At 47.8% G+C, this 27,285-nt stretch overlaps 2 protein-coding genes and 1 long non-coding RNA gene across 24 annotated transcripts in view; 1 reads left to right on the top strand and 2 right to left on the bottom strand.

Annotated features, from left to right (window-relative positions):
- Window positions 1–27,285, bottom strand: part of HOXA3 (homeobox A3) — a 45,321-nt gene that overhangs the window by 6,328 nt on the left and 11,708 nt on the right. The window contains exons 2-6 of one of the 11 annotated variants that reach the window (XM_065542177.1): window positions 26,714–26,815; window positions 13,529–13,712; window positions 9,197–9,279; window positions 5,523–6,349; window positions 4,766–4,944 (exon numbers count right to left, since the gene is read on the bottom strand). The gene's annotated coding sequence lies outside the window, so the exon portion shown is untranslated. Of the gene's footprint in view, window positions 1–318; window positions 546–4,765; window positions 4,985–5,522; window positions 6,350–8,790; window positions 9,011–9,196; window positions 11,313–13,528; window positions 13,713–26,713; window positions 26,816–27,285 lie in introns of those variants that run through there. The other 10 variants (XM_074035316.1, XM_005549929.4, XM_074035317.1 and 7 more) reach the window with 10 other exon arrangements.
- On the top strand, window positions 269–9,522 carry LOC107129228 (uncharacterized). 12 transcript variants are annotated; one of them, XR_012432580.1, is made up of 4 exons: window positions 269–456; window positions 1,009–1,096; window positions 1,238–4,899; window positions 8,562–9,522. It is a non-coding gene; the product is annotated as an uncharacterized lncRNA (long non-coding RNA). The 12 variants fall into 12 exon arrangements; XR_010585722.1 differs by having other exon boundaries at window positions 269–696; window positions 1,238–1,331; XR_012432578.1 differs by having other exon boundaries at window positions 269–696.
- On the bottom strand, window positions 15,167–17,397 carry HOXA4 (homeobox A4). The gene is made up of 2 exons (XM_045388946.3): window positions 16,767–17,397; window positions 15,167–16,220 (listed from the first exon to the last, which is right to left on the bottom strand). The coding sequence occupies exons 1-2, from the start codon at window positions 17,371–17,373 to the stop codon at window positions 15,874–15,876; spliced, it is 954 nt and encodes a 317-aa protein (XP_045244881.2). The 5' UTR covers window positions 17,374–17,397; the 3' UTR covers window positions 15,167–15,873.

Raw genomic sequence — 27,285 nt, 5'->3', positions numbered from 1 at the left:
CGTTCCCTCCTCTTCCTTAGCCTTCCCTCACCCCAAATCTGAGCGGGTTCGTCGGATAGGAGCCCCGAGTCCCCTGCTCACCTCTCCTTCTCTCTGCAACCCAGAAAAGTTAAGGCTGGGCTAGGGGAGAGACAAGAGGTGGGGGCGGGGATGGGAAAGCGGCCTGAACTCGAAGTGTAAGGGTATCAGTCACTGCCGGGAAGGAAGCTCCGGCTTGTGAACTCTTCTTGAACCGAGATTTAAGTCTGCAGCCATAAATCACCGAGACGTAAACTCCGCCATTCAGCGCCGGGAGCGGCCGGTTGCGGCCCTGCTTACCTTAACTTCTGACGAGCGCCGCAAGCACAGGCTCGGGCTCAGGCTCAGACACCGGCTCCGGCCCCCGGCCTGGCTCGGCGGCCCGGCCGGGTCCCCTCGGCGCGGGATGGGCACCGACCCTCAGCATCAGCTGAGACGGTAGGCGGGCGGGAGACCCTGAGGCCCGGTCACCGCCGCGCAGAGCGTGGCCGCCTCGCTGCTCCAGCACAGCTCGTCCAGGGCCGACTGGGGCGGCTTGGACCCCCCTCCCACCCACCCCACCCACCCACCCCTCCCCCACACCCCCGCCCCCTGCCCTTCCCGAGGGCAGCAGCCGCGGCCCGGAGATAAGCGCTAGTGCGGCGCCGGGCTCTGCCTGGGCTAGTGGCACCGACTTGGGTATGTTTCTTATGAATATTACACGCGGAGTAGCGTCTGGTCCAGGGGTGCGGTGGGGGGTGCTGGGGCGGGCGGGAGGGGAGACCAAGGCGGCTGGGGAAGCGCGGGCCGGTGTGGGGGATGGGGCTGAGGCAAGGGGAGGGACCGGAGGGAGAAGGGGAGCTCGGCTGTGGCGGGAGGAGGGCAGCCTGCCCCCACCCCCCAACGCCCTCCCTCTCCTGCTCCCAGGCGTCACTAAAGTCCAGGAAAATTATGCTAATGAGGACAAACGGCTCTCACAAAGGGGCTATCTTGCTGGGCTCTATTTCTTAGGAATTCGTTTGAGAATAGAATAGAACCACGTATTCCTCTGCCCTGGACACTTCCAATTGTGGGGTGAAGGGAAAAAGAACCAAGAAAAGTGAGTTTCCCAGACTTTGCCCAGTTTATTTCACCTGCAACCCCCAAACAGATCTTTAGGTGGGGGTGTGGGGAGCTGGGATAAGGCTTTTCTCTAGGGATCCCAAAGAGCCAACTGGGCTCTCTTTGGTTATATTTTTAGGCAGAAATTGCTGACATCTTAGCAGCCAGGAGGGAAGTGTCCTGGAAGAGACATGCACTTGTTCCAGCAGTGAAATGGGATGCTCCAGGCTCAGGTACACACAAGGGTGTTTAGAAATGCGGATCTCCAGGGCTCGTGTGCCCATTTCACAGTGCAGACACACAGCTCACCCACAGGGAAGACAGAGAAAGCTCTGACCCCAACAGAAACTGATATCATATATATATATAAACACACACACACGCAGGGCAGAGGAATATGTGGTTTTTCATACACACACACATACATATTTTCCTCATTAGTGGGATGGAGTAACGCTGAGCTGGGCAAAAGAAAGGTTCGAATTTGCCTGGTAATATTGCCACAACTTGAAAGAGGATGATTTTCCTCCTAAAGCCTCCTTTGCTCCCCAGCTTCAGAAGCAAACTCTGCAAGGGTTATGAGTGTGGCAAAAAGAGAGAAATGGAGATTTCCTGCAATCCCAAGGCGTCAACAGCGGGTCCTTCTCAAAGGAAGGTGTTAAAAATATAAGGAGTATGTTTAAACTGTCAAGGAGCCAAAGTGTCACCTTAGAGCAAAAACAAAGCCAGGGGAAAAGGGAGAAATCAAAAAGCACTCCGGGCCAGGGTGGCCTCATGCATACCAATGGTTTTTGTCATTTATGGCTGGGCAAGATTTATGACTCGGCGCCCCAAAGCTGTAAACAGAGCACAAAACAGCAAACACTTGCTCCTTAAGGCATATTGCAGAGCAACTTGAAAGGGGGAGCCGGCCGCGTAGGAGGTGAGAGCCAGCCGCAAAAATCCGTTCGGCGGCATTTTCTCTTCAAACCCGCCCGGTCGGATGTGGCATTTGAAGAAAGAAGGCGTGGGTCAATAATCAACCCGCACTTTCTCCTCCAAACTGCTGACGCGACTCTCACCGCCTTCTCAGCTAAGCCAGCTGCCGGGAAGGCCAGCTCTCCGTGAGAACCTGCCCGGAGAAGGGATTCTCCGGGCCATAGGGACCGAGGGCGCCCGAGCTAGGGCTGGGGCGCCCGGAATGCATACCTTTCCACTGGCGCCAAGACCCTGCCGGGCAAAACGCGGGGACCGGACCTGAGGAGCCGCGGGAGCCCAGGGAGATCTGAGGCTGGAGCTTCGTTCCGGCCAGGGCCTCTATCCGCCCCGATACGTGGCTCGCGGGCCGCGGGCCTCAGCGGGCAGAAGTGGGGCTCCGACCTCAAGACGAAAGTCCGGCGTCCTGGCACGCAGATGGTCGGTGCCCCAGCCTCAAGCCGCTCTGCTGAAATCCAAAGGACTGGCTTTGGAGCAAACGTAGGCGAGAGGATTTTAAAATAATAATTTATACTGGCGGAATGTTTTTATTTGTCGGTTTGTTACTGGTGTTTTGTTTTGTTTTTTAAGCGAAAATGCCGGTTGTTGATTTCCACCTCCAGAAATTACCGGCCGCCGTCTCTGAGCCCTTTCTAGACAAATCCCACAGCAGTTCACCCGGCTCCGCCAAAACCGCAGAGCTTTTCTTTACTGAGAAGACCCCTTGGTTCCACCAATTCCCCCAAATCCCAATGGCTCCCGATCTCTCATCTAGGGGAACTAGAAGAAAATATTTTTCTCAGCGCTAGAAGAATACTTGGAGCAGCAAAGGTGCCCGTGGTGCCTTTCTACTGTTCAAGGGGGTGTCCTCCTGAAGGCGTCTAAGAGGGCCTCTGGCGGTTCCAAGGCTGTGCAGCCAGGGAGGAAGGTGAGGAATATCGTGGGTAAGAAGAGGCATCACAATCACAGAATAGGGAGGAATATTATTGAGGAAATGTACTTGCTTGTGAGGGTGAAGCTGGCATTTTGAGGTAGAAGGGAACCAGCCTTTTTTGATATCTCATAGGTTATACATAATGGACTGACTTTAGCACTTTCATGGGAGGAAAAACCAATCTGAGCTCTATAAATGTGGCTCTTGGCTTCTCACTGTGCATGCTTTTATATAGAACCAGAGTCCATCCTTAGATATTTATTCAGCTTGCTGGCACTGAAGCAACAATAAAAAGATGCCTCTAACAGACCTCTATTCTCTCATTCTTTCTAGCAAAACTATATTATTTATGAGTCTTTAACTGGGTCAAAAATGCGCCAGAACTAGGTCATAAATCATATGAAATGCTGACAAGTAATTGAACAGCAATTAAAGCTTACATTTTATTTCCAAGGGGTGTTTTAGAGCACTTGAAAGGGCCTCAGTTAAACATGGTTACTGCTGAGGCCGGCATTGGGGAGAGCAGAAGGGCCCTTTCGTTCTGGGGTAGTAAATCCCACTCAAGTAGGGGATGCCTGATTTGATTTTTTTTTTTTCAAGTACAGAAAGAAATAATCTATATTTTAAGAAGTCAAAGGGGCAAATCCAACCTCTGACTCCTTATAAGCATCCCTTTCCCTACTCCAAGGAGCAGAATAAAGCAGAGTTTCCTGCACTTTCCAGGGGGTTTCCACCCTTCCCAGGAGTGTGGGGTCCCCAAAGCCCAATTAGCTGGGGCATTCCCAATAATCTGGAAACATGCACTTTAACTTTCATCTGCCTCCACCCTGGCTACAGCTCTGTTTTGGGGGCTATGAAGTGGAGAGATGTCTGCCTCTGCTTCCTGAGGATTCTTGTCTCTGGACTTCCCTCCAACCCAGGCCCCACTGGCCAGTTCTGGAACTCTCCAAGCCAGCTGGGGGTATACAAGGAATGCCCAGATCAGGCACACTGATGAAGTCCAAACCTAATCCTGGCTCCCTCCTTCCTCTGTCTCCTGAATGTTAGAATAAGGAGCCCCTGGGCATCCAGTATGCTCACCCCACCCCAAGGCTCTCCTAGGTCTGAGCTGTCTTTCTTCAGCCCTCTGGGGCAGAGGGTGCTCAGGGAAACAATGGCGGGCCCTCCAGTTCAGATCCTTGGGTCCGGCTTGTGGGGAAGCATGCTCTGCAATCTGGCACTAAACAAAGTGCCTGGAAGCATCATCAATAAAATGGCAGCGCATCTGCACATTTCCCTTCCTCATCGATTTCCCTCTTCCAGCTGCTCAGGCTGCTCAGGTCAGCCCTAACCCTCCATCCCCTGCCTGAAAACACCACCATCGGGGAGAGATTCCTCTTCTCACCCACCCATCCCCCATGCCTCCCAGGTAGTCTAGCCCTGCAAGCCGGTCCACCTCAGCCTGCACCTGGCTTCGGTACCCTCTTTCTGCCTGGGGATCAGCTCCTGAGACTCCAGCCGTGCCCTGCTACAATGGACAAAGCCACCCTTGCACTGGGGGCCATTGGGCCCACCTAGGTGCCCCCCTAGTGCCCCCTCCTTTACACCCCCAACACTTTCCAGGGAATTAAACTCAGAGACTGAGGCGCTACTGGGAATCTTTCATATGGTTTCGGTTCTAAAAGAGAAACAAAGGAAGAGAGAGGCTGAGGGTCCTGTCCATGAGCCAGGGTCTCCTCGCCTGACCTTTGTCTCTCACAGCCATAACTCACTCTAGATATGAACAATCAGCGGAAATACCTTAAAATAAATTCCATCCTCCTGGTATGGCCTCGACTTCCATCGGCTAACTCGCCCAGAACCGCTCCATGAGTGCTGAAAACTGCAATCGGCTCAGAGAGCGCTCTCCGGAGAAGGGGAAGAAGAAGGAGGAGGTGGGTTCGTGGGGGTTGGGGGAAAGCTCTGGCTCTGTAGAGAATCTAGAAAACGTAATCACAGGCGAAGCCTGCCTGGGTCTCCGCTCCAAATGCCACAATAATGCGCTGTATTATGTGCTCACGTGGTCATACGTCAACTTAAATCCTTTTATTTGAAATATGGAACCACTGAAGGAACTAGGTTGCCAAACAGAATATTTAGCTTTGGGGGAGGGTAGGTGGGGAACCTTGACCAGCAGTTTTGAGTTTAAGAGTTCTGTCTAAGCAATAGGATGCTGGGAGCCATCTCCCCATGAATGCCATGCAAGACATACAAGCTTATCTCCACTTACATTTCTTTACACACATTCCAAATACAAGGGTACAGCAATGCTATTCACATTTTTAAAATCCTTTTAACTTTCCTTACAGCCTCCCACCCACGGACAAGCTGGATCCTGCACACCCATGCACCCCAGTCTCCTCTGGCCGGCAGGCCAGTATATCAAAAGGCAAGGGGCAGGCCCAGAAATAACTGACCTAGACAGCGGACTTCCTCACAGCCTGCCATTGTATGGAATTTGCGAACACACACACCATACACCACAGCCACTAGAGAAACCAAAAAGGACCATAATTACCTGACAAAAGGTTAAAGCATCTCCTCCAAGTCCAGTTGGTTTTGTTCAGTGGGAGCCCACTAGGAAAGATGTGCTTGGCTATAGAGTGGTGGGTCTGGGTTTTGCAAAATCTGGAGAAACCTAGTGCCCTGACCAAACTTGCACTTAAGCATTTCTTCAGTACACAGCTGAGTGATACATGGAATTATAGGTTTCTAAATATGAAAAATATCAGAGGAAATGATCTAATTGCTCTGCAAGAGACCCTCCCCCCACCCCCAAAAAAAAAGAAAATAAAAGGAAAAGAAAGAATCAACCTTCACTGGAGTGCCTTAAGTTAACAAGGCAAGGCAATCTGGGACCTCTCCACAGGCAGGTCTGTCCACCCACTTTTCCAAGACAATTCTGTGTCCACCAGCAAATTCTACCCCCATCCCCACACAAGTTCCTATAGAGACATAAACTCAAAGATAAGAAAGAGCCCCCTTCAGAACTCTCAAAATAATTGAGCAGAAAACCAGTAGAGAACCAACTGTGCTCAGGAAGAACCTAACTGAAACAAATAAGCTGCTCCCACCCCTGATTCCACCCCTACTCCTGCCTTCTGCCTGGTGACATTGCTCACTAATTTCAACACTGTACCCTTTCATGAGCCGTCTAAAAATCTTCTCTTTTCTGGTCTTAGTTTCTGAATTTCTGAGAATGCTCTGAGGCTAGTGAGATCCTCAGGCCATATTCTTTTGTTCCTGGAGAATGGGTCTTCAGCTGGCTGTGCCTAAGTGTGAGGACTCACTTACAGCAGCTGCAGGAGGCTGTGCATGATGTGATTCCTCCCCTTCACTCCTCCCCTGCAGAGGAACAGAAGGGGTCTGATGAAAATGCAAGGTCCTTAATAAAAGAACCTGGTCATGGGTTGTCCAAATCAGAAGGGCAATAAAAGAAGAGACCTAATCCCTTGGAAGCAAGTCCTGGCCTAAGCTGGTGACAGTATTTCAGTAAGGTTCAATCTGTGGTGTAGCTGGAAGAGAACCTCCATGTGAACTTTTCCAGCTCTTATCTAAGTTACAAGCTGGAAAGTAAGAACTCCAAGTGAAAACCTGCCTCTCTCAGGTTTGGGGGATAGAGGACAGGAGTAAGAGCTGGTTTCCAAAAAGCATTCTCCTGTCCCCCAAAAACTCACTCCTCTCTTTCTTACTGCTGCCTCCCTTATACCCCTCACCAATCATTCACATTGAGCTCTCCAGATACCCTAGAAAGGGACCTGGAGGTATTACTGGCAAATTCCTCCCCACCCCCAAGTTTCTGAGGAGGCATCAACTCAAAGATGAGAAGGGGCCCCCTTAAAAACTCTCAGAACAGTCAAGCAAATGAAAACTCTTAAAGCCATAAATTGGCTGGGTACGGTGGCTCATGCCTGTAATCCCAGCACTTTGGGAGACCGAGGTAGCTGGATCACGAGGTCAGGAGTTCGAGACCAGCCTGAACATGGTGCAACCCCCGTCTCTACTAAAAATACGAAAATTAGCCAGGCATGGTGGTACATGCCTGTAATCCCAGCTAGCCGGGAGGATGAGGCAGGAAAATCACTTGAAACCAGAAGATGGAGGTGGCAGTGAGCTGAGATCACACCACTGCACTCCAGCCTGGGACAGAGCGAGACTCTGTCAAAAAAAAAAAAAAAAAAGCAAAGCCATAAATCAATGAGAGAAGTCATTGGTACTGCTTCAGAGAAATGCCTTAACGCCAGCAAAGCTCAGAGGCATCTCAGCTCCAGCCTGGGGCCTCCACAGGGCTGCTAACATCCCAGTTAATGCTCCAACTGCTGTTTAACAATTAACATTAACGACTTAGGGTGGGATGGGGTGATTTGGTGGGATAAGAAGGGAAAAAATCTGCGAAGTCAAAAGACATTTAACTTTTGAGGTTAAAAAAAAAAAAGCAGCTTCTCTATGAGAAATCTTGGCCTGGGCAGCCTATCTGGGGAACCAGCAGCTGAGAGTTCTCCTTTGCCACTCTGCAATCCACTTTCCTGGAGCAAAGCTACAGGCCTTTTAAAAACCCAGCTGCCAGTCCCTCTTCACTCACTTCACCGGCCTCCAACTTGGCCTGGGCTGGGACTCATGCTGTGGTCCTGGTCACCAGAGCCAAAATAGGGGGAAAGTTGGCTTGGAAAAAGCAGGCAACCAAGGATACAGACCGTTAGTCAATATTTGCAAGGCTGTTGGCAGATTAGATATATCTGTACTCAAACACTGTAATCTGATTTCTCTGTCAAAAGTACACTTAACATTTTTGTCCCATTACTTAAATCTAGTGGATTTTCTACTCAGCATCAGGTAAGGCTCTCTTAGCCCACTGTGTGTGTGTGTGTGTGTGTGTGTGTGTGTGCGCGTGCACGCATGTGTGTGTATGATAGATTCTTATTTAACATGAGATTTTTCCTATGGGTGCAAGGGTAGTACAAATGGGCCAAGTTCTCTGGACACGTGTGGATGTGTATATTGTGTTTACATAAGGCCCCAAACTCCTGCAACTATTTATACATGCAATTGTTCTGTTGTTTGCTGAGATGGAAATCATATACACAGAGTTACAAATTCCTGAAACGTTCCATCTATATTTGATATAAACAGACATACAGTAGCTGAGAAAGTAACCCAGGTTGACTATTGCTCTGTTTACCTTCTATTGGAAAAAATAATTGTATCCAGAACACCATATCAGCCTTAAAGCACCACTGAATATCATGTTGCAATTAATTAACAACCTGATATCTATTTGGGAGCAAATTTAAGGGAAGACTGAGGCCAGGGAATAGAATACAAAATCTCAAAACTTTTTAAAAAGAAGTAATTACTGAAAGAACAAAGCAAACCCATTCCTTCATACCACGCTTTTGAAAGCTATTCCAGCAGCCCCTCCCCCAAACAGGCAAGTAATTTATGGATCTTTTACAAGGTAATAAACCACAGTAATTGCCTCCCTGCATCCCAAACTAAGACGACAAATTAAGTCAGAACTTGGAAATAACTTAAAAGAGTTTTCCCTTGTTTCGAATAGGAAAAGAAAATGCCAAGACAGAAAACCATGCTCTTCCCGTAGGAAGAACCCATGATGAGCCCCGATGAAAGAGGGGAGAAGACTCGCTGTCTGCGAAGTCCTAAAGGTTAGAAATACAGCAATCTTTCTCATGCCGAAGGAAAGGCAAAAGGACCTAAGGAACTGCAAGGCAGTGATACAAGTTTTCCTTAACAGGGGGGCTGGGACTGTCGACAATTTCTTAACTCACAGCCTCCTCAGTCGCCTCGGTCGACAAGGAAAGCAGCCCACGCAGCGGCCGCCGCGCCCGTGCCCGTGGCCTTTACTTGCTTTTGCCCTGAAGTTCAGTGTGGTGGTTTGGGGCTTGCAGGAAGAAATAAGCACACCCCCTCTGACTCTCCACAACCCATCTTTGCCTTCTGCAACCGCTTCTCCTGACCATCGCTGGCTTTGGGGTAGGCTCTTTGTCTGCCTGATGCCCCGCATTCGCAGGGCAAGAAGCTTAAAGGAATCCAATTCCAAACTGCTCTGAAGTTAAATATTGACCAGAACCTCTTTCAACAGGCCGCGGTTGCCAGGAACCGTGGAGGGCCAACTCCTCCCAACCGCCCTGGTGCAAAGTCCCACGCGGCAAAGAGTTTTGGAGCAGCGCTTACCTAGAAAGATGTTTAAATCTGAACCAGAAATTGTCTCCAACTCCAGGCGCTCAGGGAATCGCCTTTTCCGGTGTCCAGGCGCTCTGCAGACAAATAAACAGCAGAAGGTGAATGGCGGCTGTGAGGGAAGGGAGTTGGAGGCCGGGAGTGGGAAGCGCGGCTCCTGTGGGCGCCAAGGTGGCCCTGGAGGTGACGCGAACACCAAGGAGTCGCCAGGGCACTCGTCCATGCGGCGCACTCATTGCTCGAAATGTTCCAGTCTACAAATGGCCCGAAGATGGTGATTTATTTTTGTAAAATAAATACATACTCCATTTCCACACCCATACTTTCTCCTTTTTCTTTCTTTTTTTGGGGGGAGGGGGGTGCGGGGGGTGGAATGGGGAAGGAAAGAAAATGAAGTAGAGGAAGCTGAGAGGGTGGAAGTGGCTTTGCTGGTGGTGTGGACTGCTCTCAGAGAGCTCTCTCCTCAGGCACCCCAACTTGGAGAATGTGAATGCTCGCTTGATTTTCCTTTCCTAACAAAAGGAAGCCTTGTCTGGGAGCATTCAATCACGGACTCTCCTGAAACCTCACTAATAGTGTTCATTTCTGTTGGCGCGAAATCAGACCCGAACTCAGTCCACTGGCCAGAGGCAGTCTTGGGAGGTTTTGTCTTCTGGTTTATTCAACTCTAGGTGCGTTCCTTCTAGGTCCTAGTGGGCTGGCGGGGCTACCGCAGCACCTAGTCCCTCAGAGCAGGCCAGCTAAGACTGCTGGAAACTGGGAGGGACGCCGGCTGGTACAATACCTGCTCAGGGGCCCTGCTCCCGCCTGGCCTTGCGCAGCGGCCACAGGCCGATTTGATGCCTTGATTCTGCTCAAATCTCGTCCCTCACAATGTTTGCAACCCTCTCTTGCCCTCTAACCAACAAATGGTCACCAAGCCAGCAGTCAGCTTTCTGGGAGTGGGAGACGCTGGGAAAGGGGCAAAGAATCGTCCACTCGCTGGACCCTGGCTTGGAGAAGTTCTGCGCTCCGCTGGGACTCTGCGGGCCCTTTGCGTCTACAGACCTATCCCTGCCCCCACTACCCCTTCACTCAGACCCAGGTAACCTCTTACCCCAGCCTGCCCCAAACCAGCCCTCCGCTGTCTGTCTGCCTTCATGCATTTCTGTAGATAGCACTAAGAGGGGCTATCAAATAGCCGAGGAGTCTCCTGACCTCTGGCTTCGGAGCCCCCCAGCACGTTGAACAAGTGGCCGCACACCAGCAGCTGCGCTCTGCCACCATTCGACCCGCAGCCCCCACAAAGCAAAGGAAAAGGACTTAAGATCCACGCTGCGCCCCCTTTCTCTTGTTCAAACTTGCTTTCTGTGTCCCCAAAGGGAGTGCCCACTGGTCATGGGGATCCTGGCATGACCGTGAGCAAGGTGGACTCAGCCATCCCGCACTTTGCCTCTCAATTTCACCCAATAAAGATCCGCTATGCCTCCATCCAGCACTCCCCTGCGTGACACTTAGGAGTATGTAATTATTATGGCTATTATTATTTTTGCTGTTTCCTTATCCCCAAGTCTAATATTCATGGCTGCTGTCCCCCATAAATCGTTCAGACTAATGAGTCACAGAGAGATGCTGCCCAGGTCTCTCACTCTGCAATGGCCGCCACCGCCGCCGTGGCCTCGCTCTCCGAGTTTTTGGCGCTCGCTTGCTCCCTCGCTCGCCCGGCGCGGGTGATTTATGAACGCCGGGAAAATTGAACAAAGCCGCGCGCCCGTCCTGTGGTATCTCTGCAGCCTTCCCCAGCGTGAATCAGAACATTACCAACTGTCTGCGCATCCGTCCCACTTCATCACCAAAGCCAGGATGTGACCGCAGAAAACCCAAGCCCGAACTCACGATTCCCCGGACGCGGCGCGCTCCCCGGACTCGCAGAAACCCTGCGGAAAAAGCCCCAAGACCTGGCGAGGGCCCGCCAGCTCCGTCCTCCCTGCCGAAGGGCTGGTCTCCTGCCTTCCTGAAGGAGTTAAAAGCTTTTGGAGATAAATCTGAGGGTGTGTGTTTTTAAAAATCAAATGGTAAGTTGGAGTCTCACTTCTGAGAGATTCATTCCTAGTGAGGCCCTGACGACTCCGATCCATTCCTGACGATCTGCATTAATTATTTAATGAGTCACGTGACCTCAAAGATTACAATTTCAATATCTCCCTCGAACAGACGCTACACCTTTATCAGCTGCAACCAGGGTCCTTGTTTGGCTCTGCAGGCCTCCGGGGCACATTCATCCTTGCCCTGGTCCGAGGCAAGCCACCACCATCGAAATAGCAGGGCAAGCCTGACAGAATTAGTCATCCTGGGATTATGACCGTTGTGGATAGTGGGGAGTCCTCTGCTCTCCTAGGCGCCCTGACATCTGTCTCCTCCTGAGCCCAGTGGCCAGTCCACCTGTCTGAGCTTCATGACTAGGGTGGTTTGGTTACAAAATCTCCCCAACAGCTTTGATGGCCTACGAGGCAAGAACCCATCCTTCTTCTCTGGATGTACACACCTGTGACCACCCAGGTCAAGTGTAAGCTTAGATGCATACCTCCATTCCTGGCAGAATACCTTCCTAAGAGGAAAGATGTCTGTGCCCTTACTGCTCTCTAGAGTGAGACTAAAGGTTGCATTCCACCCCATACTCATTAACATAAGGAACGGTGGAGGGAGGATCATTCAGCTGCCTCAGTTTTCTCATCTGTGCAAAATGGCCTCCAGGTCTCCTTCACTTTGGACAGTCTTTCAATCTGGGAATCTCTTTCAATTCCAGGAATCAATCCCAGAGAAAGTGGGGCTGGCTTGAAAGGGAGGGGGTTTCCCCATGAATTTGGAGTCTTCAGAAGAGGTGCCAGTTCTGTAAGTTGAAGACTAGAGGGTTTCAAGACAGCTACAGCAGCCTCCCTCATACCACCAAGGGAACAGAACACAAGTCTCTTCCTCCTATTGTTTCCAGCCCATGTGTTTCTTTGAAACACAAAGCAGAATTATTCTTGGGACAGTGTATAATATAGAGAAGGGGCAACAGAGCAGCAGTTGAGAAAGGTGAGCCTGTGTTCTTCTATACAAGACTGTGTCTAGGGATGCAGAAACCAAGGGAGTGCCAGGGAAAGCCTACTGCCTGCACAGAACCCACTCATTCAGATGGGAAGCCCCAGGCCTTTTTGCTACATTGATTCTTTGGGTTTTTCTTCTCTTTCATTCTGAAGAGTCATTGATCTGTTTCTATGCGGGAACTGCTAGAGGGAAGGCAACAGTGAGGAGAGAAGCAGACTTTGGAAGCTTAGGGGAACAGGGGGACAGAGGAAAGATAGGGATATCCACCCTGCCCCACCCCACAGGGAGGAGGCTAAGATGTAGGGGAATGGGACCCCCTGGGACAACTGGGTATGAAGTCGGAGATGCTATGCAAAGGGACTTCCCTCCTCCCCCATCCATCTAGGTAATCTTCCCATGAGCTCCATCCTGGGTATTAAGTACTCTACTATGCCTGTCACAGCTGAATTCCTGCTGTAATAAAACACCGGGTATATCGTAGATTTCAACAAAACTAGGGAAGCAAGCCTGCAAAGTGCCATTTTTCTTCAAGGGGGAGAGTGTTAAGTACTTAATTCAAACTGTGACCATTAAAGTGTCTCCTATCCGATTTAGGTTGATTTCAGATGTTGACAAAACTTTTATTTCCAGAGTTATGCCCAACTTGGCTCTGTGACTAAAGCAGATGAGTGTGTATTGGAGGGAGGGAGAAAGAGAGAAGAGGAGAGCATATGTAAGGCTTATTTTGGTAAAATTATAGAGCTTACACAAAATACTGTCTTTAAAGGTCAAGGGTTTGAGGGGCCAGTAGGGTTTGCTTAAAACAAAACAAAACAAAACAAAAAACAATTAATGAGATAGAAAATTTGTCCTCTCAGTGAACTCTTAAGGTTGCCCCAGCAAAGGGCAGACAATGCATGATTTTGAAGTACAAAGTAGGATTTTCCAATCTCTTATAACAAACGCCCTTAAAGGACAATTTGAAGCAGGCAAAACAACACTAAAGAAATGACAATCATTTGGATCATTTTCTATAATCTTGGTTTTGTAAAACTCACCAATACCTTAATAATCAATACAGTTGGGACAAAAAAGCCATCTTGTCCTGTAATATCAGAAAAAATGATCTCAATCCTCTATCTTCCCTTTCTGGGTAGACTTATAAGTGCAAGTGAAAGAAAGTCACCCCCTTCATCCTCATACAACTGCCTCCAGCATGAAGCTAATGAATGTTCCCATACCCCTCTTTTCCCACAAAGGAGAAATGTAAGAATTTACCTTAAATGATGATAGTCTGCCATTTGAGATTTTGCAGCTTGACACTCAATTTCCACTGAGAGTCTAGGCATTTTTTTTTTTAGCAGACAGCCAAGATGCTGTGTCCTTGCCTGAGACCACATTATTTGCAAGAAGATCCCTCTCTCTTCCACAGACTTTTCCCAGAGAATGCCTTTCAGAATTGCTGTTGAATTACAAAGAAGTATTTATTGTTTGAGGTGATTAATGATTCCTGGGAAAATTGCTATTTTCAGCGTGATTTAATTTTGTTTTACAAGTGTGTCTAGTAGGGGGAGGGTTAATAAGTTTCAGCAGCAGTTACATTGCCTCCAGAAATTCCTGGCACCCATTCACACCTTATAAAATGCACTTTATGCCAGGTTTCTCCTGATTTGGGAAGGTAAGTGTGTATTTGTTTGCTCCCGAATTTTCTTGGCTCCTCAGAGACTGGTATCTATCACTTTCCTCTCAAATCTGATTTGTGGGTATAGAACTGATCACCCTTGTTTGTATCACACACAGGGCAGCAGGGGTGAAAGGGGTAACAGCTCTGACAGTGGCTAAAGGGTTTTGCCACTAATGAAAAAAAAATGTGTTTAAAAATTCTCTGATGTTGCAGAGGCAGGTGAGCACCTACTCCCATCTATGCTAAAATTACTGCATAACCTCAAAGCTGCACGTTATCAAGGCCAGGTGACAGTTCTAATATTCTGGGGCTAGTGCGCACTGGTTTTTGCTGTCTTATTGTAGGGGACTCCCTGCAGTAAGCACCAAATCTAAATTAGTAAACAAATACTAGGGTTATAGTGATTGAGAAGTGGGTTTTGATTTTCAGCCTTTTGGATCTAGATCTCTGGAATCGAGCAGAAAAATCACAAAGCATTTGAGGAAAGTGACCCTAATTCAGAGTTTTGCTATTTTCCAGCAGTAAACTCTCCCAGGTCTACTTTGCATGGGGTGAACTTTGAAGGTATATTATGCTTTTTCTTTCCTCAAGAGAAACTTTGGAGAGTGTCCTTGTAAAATTCAGTTTATTTGAAAGCTCCTTCTTCAAAAAAGAGAAACAACCAAGCAAACAAACAAAAATTCCTAGTCTGTAGTTAGTGAAGAGGACCTTAAGAACAGCCAAGAAACAAAAAGTAATCTCAACCCTTTGCACGAACTATTTTTTATCTCCAGGGAAACAGGCAGATTAAGTGTGAAGGTGCAATAAATACCAAAGAGACCACTTCTTTCCAAGTGTGCTCAGAGTTCAGTGTGTAGAACAGCTGCAGAAACTCCTGGGCCCACAGCACTGCACGGTTTCAACTTTCATTGCAGGGAAGGACACGTTTCTATGCCTTACAGAGACTTGAAGCCTGAAAGACTGGCCAAGTTTGGGAAGAAGAGGAGCCCTCTCAGAGCTCAAGAGCCTTCCTGCTCTTTGGAACTTTTCCACAGTAGGCCAAGCTTGACAAGAGTTCAGCTCAAGTTGAGCATACATACACACACTCTCACACACAAATTATGTGAGCCGTCAGAATCCAAGTGAATACAGCTCAAGCTATCTACAAGGTTTTTACATGAAAGGTCAAGTATCTCAATCCAGAGGACTTTTGTTTTCTTAATGAAAAGCTTAGAAAACACATGAATCTTAGATTTTTAATGTTTTTTAAATGGAGTTTATTCTTAGCACATGGCTTTCTATATAGCCACATCACAATTTGTACAGTTCCACATAAGTCTAAATGCACTCCCTTCTCCCCAAAGACTGTGTCCCAGAAGGGGACAACAGTATCTCTGTAACAGTATCTTAAATAAATGCAAGTAAGGAAAACTAACATGTCACACCTACCATCAAGGTCTACATATCTTAAGAATTAAATAATCTTGTGAGGTCCACAGTGTCTACTCATTTATTCAGTTCAATACAAGCTTGGATGAGCTGCCTTAATGGGGGGGGAGGAGGTAAGGAAGGTGGGGAAAGAGTCTGTTTTCTTCTGCTTTCAACAAAGATGCAAGTATACGTCCCCAGTCAGCATGGGCTGTCCAACTAGCTGACTGTAGCCATCTCAAAAGTATTTGATACCAAGTAGTCCTTCTCAGGTATCCACACCTGGCAGCCTTGTTTCAGGCCAGCAGGTTGTTCCACCAACCAGCATCCTGGACAACTGTCCTCTCTTGGGTGGCAACCAGCACACACTCTTACCCGGATAATGTCTTCTTTTTGGTTATCCTTTTCACCAATTTGGGTTTGTTTTGGTGTCTATTATGGTCCGGATGGAGAAGGGTGGATGAGGAAAGGAGCAAGAGAAGAGAAGAGAAAAGCAAGTAAGGGATAGAAACTGGTCAAGGTCTCTAGAAGATTATATGGAGGAGGGAACCTGTGTGGAGGTGCTCGGGTGGGGGTGGGGATGGAGGTGCGGGCTCTCAGTTTGTGCTTTCCCTGGTGGGCCGGCAGAGGCCGAGGCCGAATTGGAGGATCGCATCTTGGTGTTGGGCAGTTTGTGGTCTTTCTTCCACTTCATCCTCCGGTTCTGAAACCAGATCTTGACCTGGCGCTCGGACAAGCAGAGCGTGTGGGCGATCTCGATGCGGCGCCGCCGGGTCAGGTAGCGATTGAAGTGGAACTCCTTCTCCAGCTCCAAAACCTGCTGCCGGGTGTAGGCGGTTCGAGAGCGCTTAGGCTCCCCTCCGTTATAACTGGGGTTGACTGAAAACCCAGAACCCCGAAAGAGAAGGCCAAGGAGGAGGGAGCGGAAGAGAGAGAAAGGAGGAGGAGAGAGAAGGTGGGGTGGGGAAGAGCAATTGGACATCATCATTATATAATAACCTGACACCAAGTTCACGCAAGATACATAAAACGGCAAAGAAAATGTTTCACAGGCTATTGACAACGGGAAACACCCGAGAGCCATAAAGAATGGTGCTGGGCATTGGGGCTGAAGAAAAGCTTCAAAGACACATGGCCTGAAGCCTCTGCCAGGGCAATTAAATTTATGGGGGCTATAATTACTGCCCTAACAGTTTGGCGTCTCGTAAATCTCCTGATAAAGGGACCCTGGGTACAAAAGGGTTCTCACGTTGGGATCAGGCGGCTAGCTGGCGCACACATACCCACATCTCACCGCAGCCCGGGCCAGATGGGGGCTCCCCTCCCGAGGACCCCTTCCCCTGAGCTTCTCCCTCCTGACCCCGACCCTAGAACCCAGGCCCAGCCCCGGCCCACCTCCCGCGCCTCCCCAGCGGCGCCACGTACCGGCGCTGACATGGATCTTCTTCATCCAGGGATACACTACGGGCTCCTTGCCCTTCAGGCCCAGCGGGCTCTTGTCGGCCAAGAGCAGCGGGCACGCGGGGGCGCTGCCCCCTGCCGGGACGCCTGGGGTGGCGGGGGCCGCCTCGCAGCGCCGCGGGGCCGCTGGGGGCACCGCGCGAGGCTGCAGGGGCGGCGGCGGCTGGGGCTGCAGGACGTGGCTCGCATGTAGGCCGTGCGCCGGGCCCTTGACGTGCGCCAGGGGCTGCTCGGGCTGGGGCGGCCGCCCGGGTCTCGCGCCGCCGCGGTAGCCATAGGGGTAGGCGGTGTCCGCGGCCCCGTGCGAGGGGTACAGCGCGGCGGCAGGGTAGGCGGGCTCGCGGGCGGTCCGCGGCGCGTAGTAGGAGGCAGGGGGCTCTCGGCCGCCGCCCGCGTGAGGGAGCCGCGGCGGCAGGTGCTGGGTCGGGGGCGCCGGGGGCTGCTGGTAGCCGGGGCCCCCGCCCGGGCCGCCGTCTTCGCCGCCCGGGCCGCTGTGCTGCGCGTACTCCTCAAAGGGAGGGAACTTGGGCTCGATGTAGTTGGAGTTTATCAAAAACGAGCTCATGGTCATTAATTTGTGAAGTGCAAAAATACTAATTTTTCTCGCGTTGTCGTTTTTTCTGGGCTCGCCGAGGCCCCTCCCCCTCCTGCCTCGCTTCCCATCCCCCTTTCCTCTGCGCCCTTCCCCTCCCCCCGCTGTCAAGTGCCCACCCTTCCCCCTCCCGCAGACGCCGCCACCAAAGTTCGAGCCGCTCCTCCCCAGCCCAGCGCGCGCCCCGCCCCGTGTCCCACGTGCAGCGCCCCCACCAATGGGCGCACCGCGCGCGCGGACCCGGATCAGGAAACGCGCGGGTGCGTGATGGATGCTGCTGTCTTGTCCCTGGGCTGGGGGAGGGAGCAGGAGCTTTGGACACCAGCCCCCCAACTTTGGTTCCCCCTGGGAATTCGGGCCCTGTCAGGCTGTAGGTCCTCTTGGGAGCCCTCTGCTTGCCCTACTGCTGGCTTAGGCCTCGGGCAGTCTGGCAGCCGCGACTCAGCGCTGACCTCGGGCGCAACCCAGTCAGGCTTCGCGTCCTTCAGGGGTTCTAGGCTAAAAGGGGAAAGGAGGGCGTTGGGACCAAGGGGCATCCTGGCTTTTATGTACGCCCCTGAGAGGCCACCAGACACATTCTCCCAACCGCAGATCCCCCTTCCCCACACCCTGCTCCTTGCGTGTCGGCCTGAGAGCCCTTGTTTTGAGAAGCTTGGCAGAAGCTGCAAAGGGTGGGTGGGCAGCTAAGAGAAATCGACCCAAGGATGTAAAGCGAGGCCATTCCATTATAACTGGATGGACGCTTTTCATTTTTTCCTTCTTTCAGAGACAATCTGTTTCGCGTTTTCCTAAGAAAAATTGGAACCTTTGTAATAGCATCTAATTTGATGGGGTTGTCGATGTGAGAGCTAAATATGCCCGCGATTGCAAGGTGCGATTGTGAGAGAGAAGGTGGCCCAAGGATGGGAATGGATAGAAGCAATACCTCCACAGAACCGAGCTTTGAAAACAATAACTTCCTATTTCAGAACAATCCCCAAACAAAAACAAGCTAAGGGTAGAATAAACGCCTTGCCGGTCTGATTGCTGATGGGTCTTTTCCAGCTAAGAATTTCAAGTTTTCTCTTTTAGATCCTGCTTTCTCAGGCAGTATCTGAGACTAGAGTTATATTTACAGGACAGTCTATAATTTCTTAATTGCTGAAAATTAGCGTATTAACGATATCAGAAGCTCCGGAAAGGAGGGAGAGGAGACTGTTGCCTGCCATTTGGTAATTGAAATTTGATGGGTACACTAATTACGCCATTATTAACAAATAAATTACTTATTCCACCTAATGTTGATCTTTGAAGTAAATACTTATGCCTTATTTGTACTGTGTACTTTCTCCCTTTCTTTTCTGAGTAAGAGACATATCTAGATCCTCTATTTTTCTGCCTAGATTAAAGCAGTGCAAACTAGCATAGTCACCATTCTAAAAATACTTTCATATTGGCATGCAAAAACAAGGATTTTTCAGCTGATGCACCTTAGTTGATTTTTCAAAGAGCAGTATAAACAACCTTCTCACAACTGAGTCTGGAACGCAGACAAGGAAAATTATTTCCTAAGCCTGGAGACACTTCAAAAGGAATGTCAATTCTATCTTCATTCATATTGGTTACTCATAGGAGTTACTAAATGCTGGAATATATCCATTTGATGGATAGTCATTTAATGCTTAGCCACATAAAGCCTATTATATGGGACTAATCTTTAAACTAATTTAGGAAAAGAGGTTAAAAAGGGGATCATATTAGCTTTCTAACTGGAATCACCCTGAAGTGGTACAAAGAGATTTTCCATATTAGGTGTATGTGTGTGTGAAGAGTGCTGTCCATTCACATGAGGCACCCTGAAAATTTGTTTTTAATGAAATATGAGCCACAGACAGAAATCAACACTGAGTGTAATCTTTAGCCATCCTCTCTAGACTGGAGGAAAAATTCAGCCTGTGATACATCTACCTGAACCAATATCTCTCCCTAGCAAGAAAAAATAATATATACATAGGTTGTATACAATGTAATATAAATAATATATAGTTACATGTATTACAAATCTGAACCCTATAAGTTTCAGGGGGACAAAAAGCATGACAAGGAAATCTTCCCTCCTCATTTCATCAACCTTGAGTACCAGGGTCTTAACCATATCTGTTTAATATTTACAGACACTAAAACACAAAAATTCTGTTGTTTAGCCTCAGAACCTTGTACCAAGTTTCTATTTTTAAGTATTAATGAGACATAAGCACTGTTTTGTATATGGTTAACCCAAACGAGTTAGCTGTGCCTGTGTTTTGTGTGGTTCTATTACTTTAGGAAGATGGCCTTACACAGAATCCCTCAAGGCCTGTAACTTGTCTTTGTGGTTCGTATCATAAACACAAACGGAGCCAGGACCACCAAGTGTTATCTCACACACCGACATTTTGACATTTTACTGCAAGATTTATGGCTGTAATAAACAATCGCAGTACCTTTTCTGAACCTTCCTCAATCTCCCTTTGCAAACTGTAGCATCATTCCATCGAATCAAATAATCTTTTGAAAAAATTTTTTAAAATACCTCTTGCCTTTACACAATATCCAAGACACCAAAGTAAAGCCAGGAAGACTACTAACTCAATTAATAAACAAACTGAAGTTTACCAGCAGCATCTTGCCTGAGAAAAGATGGGATGCCCTGAAATGTAGCAGAGAGGGAGCATGCAAATCCTCGCACACCAACTGGCTCCAGTCCCAAGTGGGGTGGAAGCGTTATCCTTTCCTTAGGAAACTGGTGAGCACATTTGCTCATTTCCACGTGCAGGGGTAACATATTCCCAACAAAACCTTTCTTAAAATCCCATTAGGTGAAATAACTTTTCTTCATGTCCTCCAATCCCAGATGGAGAAGAGTGAAGGGAGTTGGAGGGAGAGGGAGGGTGAGAGGGAGGCAATGTTTTGCAGCTTGGTTTGAATCTGATTTGAATCATTTTGAATATATTTGTAACAGCCTTCTCTCTTGAATGCAATCCTGTCCCAAGTTTCAAAGTGACCGAACAGTGACACCGTGTGCATTTTGTTTCTTATTAATCTTACACATTGACAGTCTTTGTTAAATCACAAGGCGCGCCCTTCACCAGCCGACATTTTCATATTTGTTAGACGCACTGACCTGAAGTTCACCTCGGCCTTGGACTTTGCGCTTGTAAAAGGTCTATACAGTGTCTTTTAGCGAGCAGGGTGCTTTGCCCAGGTCACTCCTTCTCAGGAAAAACCAAGGGGAAAAGCCAAAGGAAATGTAAACGTTATGGAATGTATTGACTGTATTTGTCCTTTGTTCTTTAGAGCGAGAGTCCCCAGACTGTTCTCTATCTGATGCGTGTTTCTGGAGCTGAACAGTGGAGTGGCAGAATTTCAAAACGCCTGATGGTGGCATTTGAAGGCTTCCCCCCACACCTACACTAGACACAAGATTTGAGAGGAGCAACACTTTACCAGCCATTTGACCAATTAATAGTTTGGGGATAATTTTCTTGTAGTAGTTTAAAATAATGCACACAACCCAGGGATGAGGACTGATATTCATATTGGGATTACACATGAATTTTAACTTGGATTGTTTGAGAGGCCTGAGGTTCAAAATCCTCCAAATAAAGAAGCAAGCACTCTAAAAGCAATAACTTCTGCGAGTACCCTTTTCTTTTACTTTGAAGACTAACTAAGAGATATCTATGGTTTTTTAAGTTAACATGTTTCTAAGGTGTGTCACGTTTTTAACAAAAAACACAATAAAAAGGTTTTTCCCAAAGAGACACATAATTGTCTTGTTGACTCATCGAGGGGTTTCAGTTTTCTTCATTTCACTAGCCCAAATGTGGTGAAATGTTCACTGCTGCAACAGCAATCACCACAGTTGTTTCCTTTCTTCTGTTTCATCTGGCAAACCCCCATTTGGCTTCAAGCTCTTGGCCAGAGTGAAAACTTTACACGTTGCACAGAAGCACCCTGATTACTTCCATGAAGGCAGTGTTTGGGAAATATTTATTTTAAAACTGAACATACCTGGCACTGTGAAATCCAATCAACCAAGATATATTAGGATGATCTTAAACATTCCTTCAAGAGTCTACATTCTGAGTAGTTGAATTATCTCCAAAGTTAAAAAAGAAAAACCTAGGGAAAATATTTCACCTTTCTCTTCTCTGTTTTCCTATACTGATCCCTTGAAGGTCAATTCATACAAAAGAGAAATATGTCCTCTGGAAAATAGATTATTATAGCACCAACACTTAAAGCCATTCTAGATGCATGAAAAATAAAATATTGTTTAGCTCTTCAGTTGCAACTCACACATGAGGCATGGTTCCAGTCGGCTTCCTTAATACACTATTCCCTTTCTTTTCTGCTCTCCTACCCTTCTGCTTAGGTTGCTTTCTCTTCTCCTTGACTTTTTCTTCAATTCCACGTGTATTATTAAAAAGTACATTCTGAAGAATAGAAAATATTCTATTCTGTCCTGGTTGTCTTACACAGTGGCCTGGTATTTGTGGATTTCACCTTTCTGCATTCCCTACAGTCTAGTTATTCACTTATAGCTTGTAGTACTTCTCTTACATTCAATTGTGGTTTAATAATAAACAACAAAAATTTCCAAACAGGAACATTTTCATGGCACCAATAAGCATTTTGTCACTGGTAGTGCTGGTGGAAGGGGTGAAGGGAGAATTCTGTGTCTTTCAGGAGGGTGTCCACTTCCTTCCTTCCCCTTCTCAGATCTCAGAATGCTTTGCATTCAGCGGACTGTAGTTTCACAAAAAGCATATTCTATATTTGAAAACTGCAAAGATTACATTTTGCAAGAAGTGCCTGTGTTTGCATTTGTTCTTACACACTTTAGTACATGATATGTACTAAAAAGACAAAAAACTGGCCAATCAAAATCCCTCTTTTCAAATAAAGGAGGTTTCCTGCACCATTCTGTTGCCTTTGAAGGCATAATGAAATATTGGAAACTTGCGACATTAGTTTTTAAAGCTCCATAGATGAGTTTTTAGCATTTTTATTTTGTGACAAACCCACAGACTCCTGGTTCTCCAACACCTAAGGTGTTGGTGTTTCAGTAATCTATGCCTATTTACCTGCTGCTATTTCCTCAGAACAGGAGCGATAATTCAAGATGAAATACAGCATGTATTACTCTTGAAAAGAGGAATTTTCTATCCTTTCCTCCGTAATTGAGGTCATTCAACCACTAGGGTTCACCTGGAGTCCATACCGTGATACACGCGTCACTCCGAGCCATTTTATCTTTTGTGCTGATAGTCAAGATCACAGCTCTAACATTGACATCAAACTCTGTCTGGGCAGATGACTAAGAGCACTGCACAATGTAAACTTTTGACCCTCAACTTTTTGACCTGCAGTTGTAACGCACTAACCACAAAGATACACAAAGCTGAGCCTCTTCTTTCAGGGGGAAGGGGCCCCCCTAGCATCTCAGGACACCCTGCTTCTGCCACTGCCATTTGAAATTGGAGGGTGAAATGGATATTTTTCCTCAGTGTTTGTGACTGGACTTTTTGTTAAATCAGCCTACAACCCCTTTGTCAGCAACTAGGTACTAGATTAACTTGAAATCACTCGTGATTCTATTTTACGAGGAAAATTTGGAGCAGAATGGGAGAACCTTGCAAAAAATGAAATAAAAGAGAAGATGGGGGAAAGCAAGCACTGGGAGGTGGAGACACTTTTTCCCTTTATTTAAAACTAAAGACGCAGCCCTAATTGTTGGGAGAGCTGGCCCAGGCGGGTGAGTTGACTGTGAACTTGTACTAAAGCGTGCTCTGCTGGCGATTCCTAGGGTGTGCAGATTTATCTTCTCTGCATTTACTTAACCCGGCAGTGAACTGCGCGGGCGTCATTTGTTAGGCGATGACAGACTTCACCTCCAGCAAGGGCTGCTTCACAAAATCGCAATAATTATCTAATAACCTTCATAACAAATATTATTATTGAAAAGACTGGCTTGTGGGGAGGGGATCTGGTGGGAGAAGAACAAATTTATTGTGAACAACACCAAACAAAACAAACCTGGGCAGACCTTCAAGTTCTGGGGCTTAGAATGGCTGGGGCTGTGGATCCCCTCCCCTATGTGGGTGGGAGCTTAGGCTGACCCCCTCAGCACTGCCTGGGAGCCCCGTTTATAGTTTTGCCATTGACTAGAAGGAAATTCCTCCTTAGAAACCAAAGGGATGGAGCCCACAATGCTCTGCACTCTCCATGGTGGGCAAGCCATGGACAGACCCCCAGCCAAGTCAGGGGAGAGGCTGAGAAGGGCATCTTTTAAGCTAAAAAGATTGTTTTCCTCCTTAATTGCCCATCTTTTAAGATGTGATTTGCTTTCCACTCACTAATTATTTCAATATAGTCCTCTCAGAATCTCAGCAAATGAACAGGACTCTATTTTTGGTAGGAAATTCTGTCTTGCTCTCCCAGAGCCGCCAACAATGAAGCAGGGGAAAGAGCAGGAGAAAAGGAATCTTGGCATAATGTTGTGAAATTAGACCATGGAAACCCTAACAAACCCCTAAGTAAGTGTGACCAGAAGCTTCCTGTTGTATTTATAGTTCAGAAATATTGTCTCTTCAGCTTGTGGGAACAAACGAGCCCCCGCACATTGCTGCTGAGGAGGAGCACACACACGCACTTCTGCCACCGGCTGAGGCTGGATGTCTTCATAAAGCCCTCAGTGACAGACATATTTTTTCTTAGAAAGTTCCTTTGCAAGAACAACCCAAAAGAATCCACAAAAGAAATAACTTATCTACAGAATGAGCAGAAAACCAGCCATCCTCTTTATTATGCTTTCTATGAAAATAAGAAGAAAGAAAAAAAATCCTCCAATAACGTATAGGTCTGACTGCATGATGTATTTTTAAAGTCATTTAATTCCATGTGGCCATGTGGGTTTGCCTGCTCTCTTAAATTCTACTTAAGTTTTGTGAAGATTAAAACAGACAGAAATAAGCAAGCTGACAATATTTACAGCCTGTAATTTTTCTCATTCCTTGGAAAGATTCTCTATGTTCTGTGGTGCTGGATATGACTTCAACAGGCTTTCTGCTCATTCCCACACCCCAAGGTGGAATATGGCCATGAAGTAGTGTGGATATTTTCTGTGTAAGTTACTCAAACTAAACTGGCAGAATCCCTGTCACTTTTTTTTTTCTAATTTCAATCACCAAGAAATCACTCAAGCAAGATCACCAAATGAGTAACTAAAATGGAACCCTAACCCAATATTTTCAATAAGGAGCCCACAATTCAGAGCAGCAAAAAAAGGAATCCAGTATTCTCACAGACACATAACATTATAAAAGAGAACCCATACCCATGTAGAGTTTATGTCCTTGTTCCCACTAAGATGTGGACACATCTTCTCGATTGCTGAAGTACCAATGTTTACTTTAATAGGTTACATACAATTACTTCAGGATTCTTCACCTTGCCACTATTCATGAGAAGTAGCACTTGTGGGAGGGTTTCTATTTTTCAAAAAAAAACTTTCTAGGTTTTGCTTTCTGGACCTCTGACTTTGGGGACATCTGTTGGACTTATGTTGAGTGTAGGTGGCCTCTGCACAATAAAGTTTATTGAAATTCCAAATCTATACTTTCAATTTTTTCACTTTAAGCACTTAATAGGTATCTTTGCCAATTAATACTTGCTGAAAACTGCCCAGCTCCTAAGGAGAAAAGCAGATCCTATTTTTTGTTTCATTTCTGAATGCAGTAGGAGAATTTGGCTTAATTCCTAAAATAGGATTGAGGGAAATCTACTGGGTCCCTTGTGGGTACCCATCCAGAAAAAGATCCCGGGACAGGCCACAGTCCCCAGGCACTGGGCTTGGGTTTTGCCATTGAAGAATATGGGGGGTTGGGGCCAGAAGGGGTGACTGGGGCCAATATGGAATTGTACCCAGGATAAACTTATTTCACCTTACTTCACCCATTGGTGCAATTTTGGAGATTGTTCTGGAAATCATAGATTATGTAAATTTCCTGGGATCAAACAGAAAGAGCAGCTAACAAAAGAAAGGCGGAAATCTACTGACAAAGGACCAATTTCTTCCCTAAACTACCGTTTATGATGTGTCAGGAAAAACAACCTAATGGCTCTGGGGACTTTTAAGTTGGGCATTGAAGACACCTCAATTTCCCCCCAAAACTTTAGAGCACAGTTTGGAACAGAGAATTCGCCTGCATGTTGAGGGGGAGTGAATTTCTCCAATCTTAATGTTATCTAGGGGGCCGCCTAAGGTGCCTTCTGAGGGTCCTGTGCCTAGATGTTTTTAATTCTACAAAGAAGGAGAGGAAAAGGAAAGAAGAGAGGGAGAAGAAAGGCAAAGCGGAAGAAAAGAAAGCGCTTTAACCCCTTTCAATTAGCCTGGGGATTCAAAGACTAAAGTTAAATCCGGCCATAAAGTTTATTGCTTCAGACTCACAGGCGGGTGAGAACAGTCCCACCGAAATAAAAAGAACGTGCAGGCTAACAGGGTTCAGGGCCTGGTCCCGGGTGCGGGGGAGGGGGTGCTGAACACCCCCACACACCAGCGTGGGGACCCTTGGTCCTCAGGGTCCAGTGGGCGCTAGCAGCCCAGGATCCACCTTGCAACCCGGGAGCCCAGGCTGGAGGTGCAGCCCCCGCCTCGCCGGCCTCTGCCACCCTCCTGCTCTCGCGAGCTAGCCTGAAACCCAGCCCCGAAGGCCGCTGCCTCAATTCAGCCCTGCCAGATGACCCCGGCCCGCGAAGACATATTGCCACAGCCCCGTAAGGAATCCCGCCAGAGTCCGCCTCGGCCCTGCCCGGGCCTTTCTTTCAAACTCCTGAGCGCAGCGCGGCCTCGGCGCCCGCGGCCGGCGCCCCCCTGTCTCCCAGCCCCCACCCCAGGGCTCCGCGACCCCCAGGAGCCGGCCCCGGCCGGCCCAGCAATTGCGCGGGGGACTGGGGATGCGGCCTTGCCAGGTTTCCACACACAGGCCCATTCGCACACAAAAAATCATCTTTTTGCACGCCGGCGGGAGCAGCGGAAGTCATTAACATCCGCGGTTGTGCAGCAATTAAAGTTAGGCCTGGGGATGCGGCGCGGCCACAGGCGCTGCTCACCCTGCTGCCTCCGCAGAGCTGGTTCCTGGCGCTGCTCTTTTGGGCAGAGGGAAAGTTTGCTCTGCCTTTTCGAATTCAGAGGCAGCCTCAGAGTTACTGAACCAGAGAGAGAGAGAGAGACAGAGAGAGAGAGAAAGTTTCCAAAGTACAAATAAACTTGAAAGCGCTCAGGAGGCGAGCTTACCTTAACTCGGAGGGAGCCATTTTTCAGAGTTTTGAGAACTTGTGGTTTGGACACTTCTGGACCTAAAATTGACAGTTTGAATGGCCAGGCGGCACACGTAGCCTGCAAAAGAGTCAAATGGAGTCCAGCGTTAGTGAGATTATATGTTATGTGGTATATAATGTTGGATGTCAACTCCCCAAAACCATAAAACTTACTTTAATGGCCCCACGTGACGTTTTATAGCCAGTGAGCCGATCTGTCTGTGCTATGGATGATTTTACGATCTAATTCATAGACAAAACCCTATTCATTTGGCACCCAAATGTCATATAGCCGGAACTGGGGCTTATAAAGTTTACTGTTTTATAACTTTTAAAAGGAAAGACGGCATCAGTGTAAGCAGTCGGTAAATGTGCAAATCTCTAGTTGCGCTTTAGCTGCTCTGAGGAGTTTCCCAATCGAGCTAGGATGGGGTAAGTACCTTCCATTTGTAGCAAATTGATAGTAGCAAAAGAAGCCAACTGGGTCCAGGATGAAGAGTGGGGAAGGGGTGCTGGGATGGGTTAAGGGCAGAGGGTTTGGGGTCCACA

This window comes from Macaca fascicularis, chromosome 3 (assembly GCF_037993035.2).
Source record: "Macaca fascicularis isolate 582-1 chromosome 3, T2T-MFA8v1.1".
Taxonomy (NCBI): Eukaryota; Metazoa; Chordata; class Mammalia; order Primates; family Cercopithecidae; genus Macaca; species Macaca fascicularis.
The sequence above is the reverse complement of the archived record's forward strand: the minus strand, read 5'-3'. Positions and strand labels throughout refer to the sequence as shown.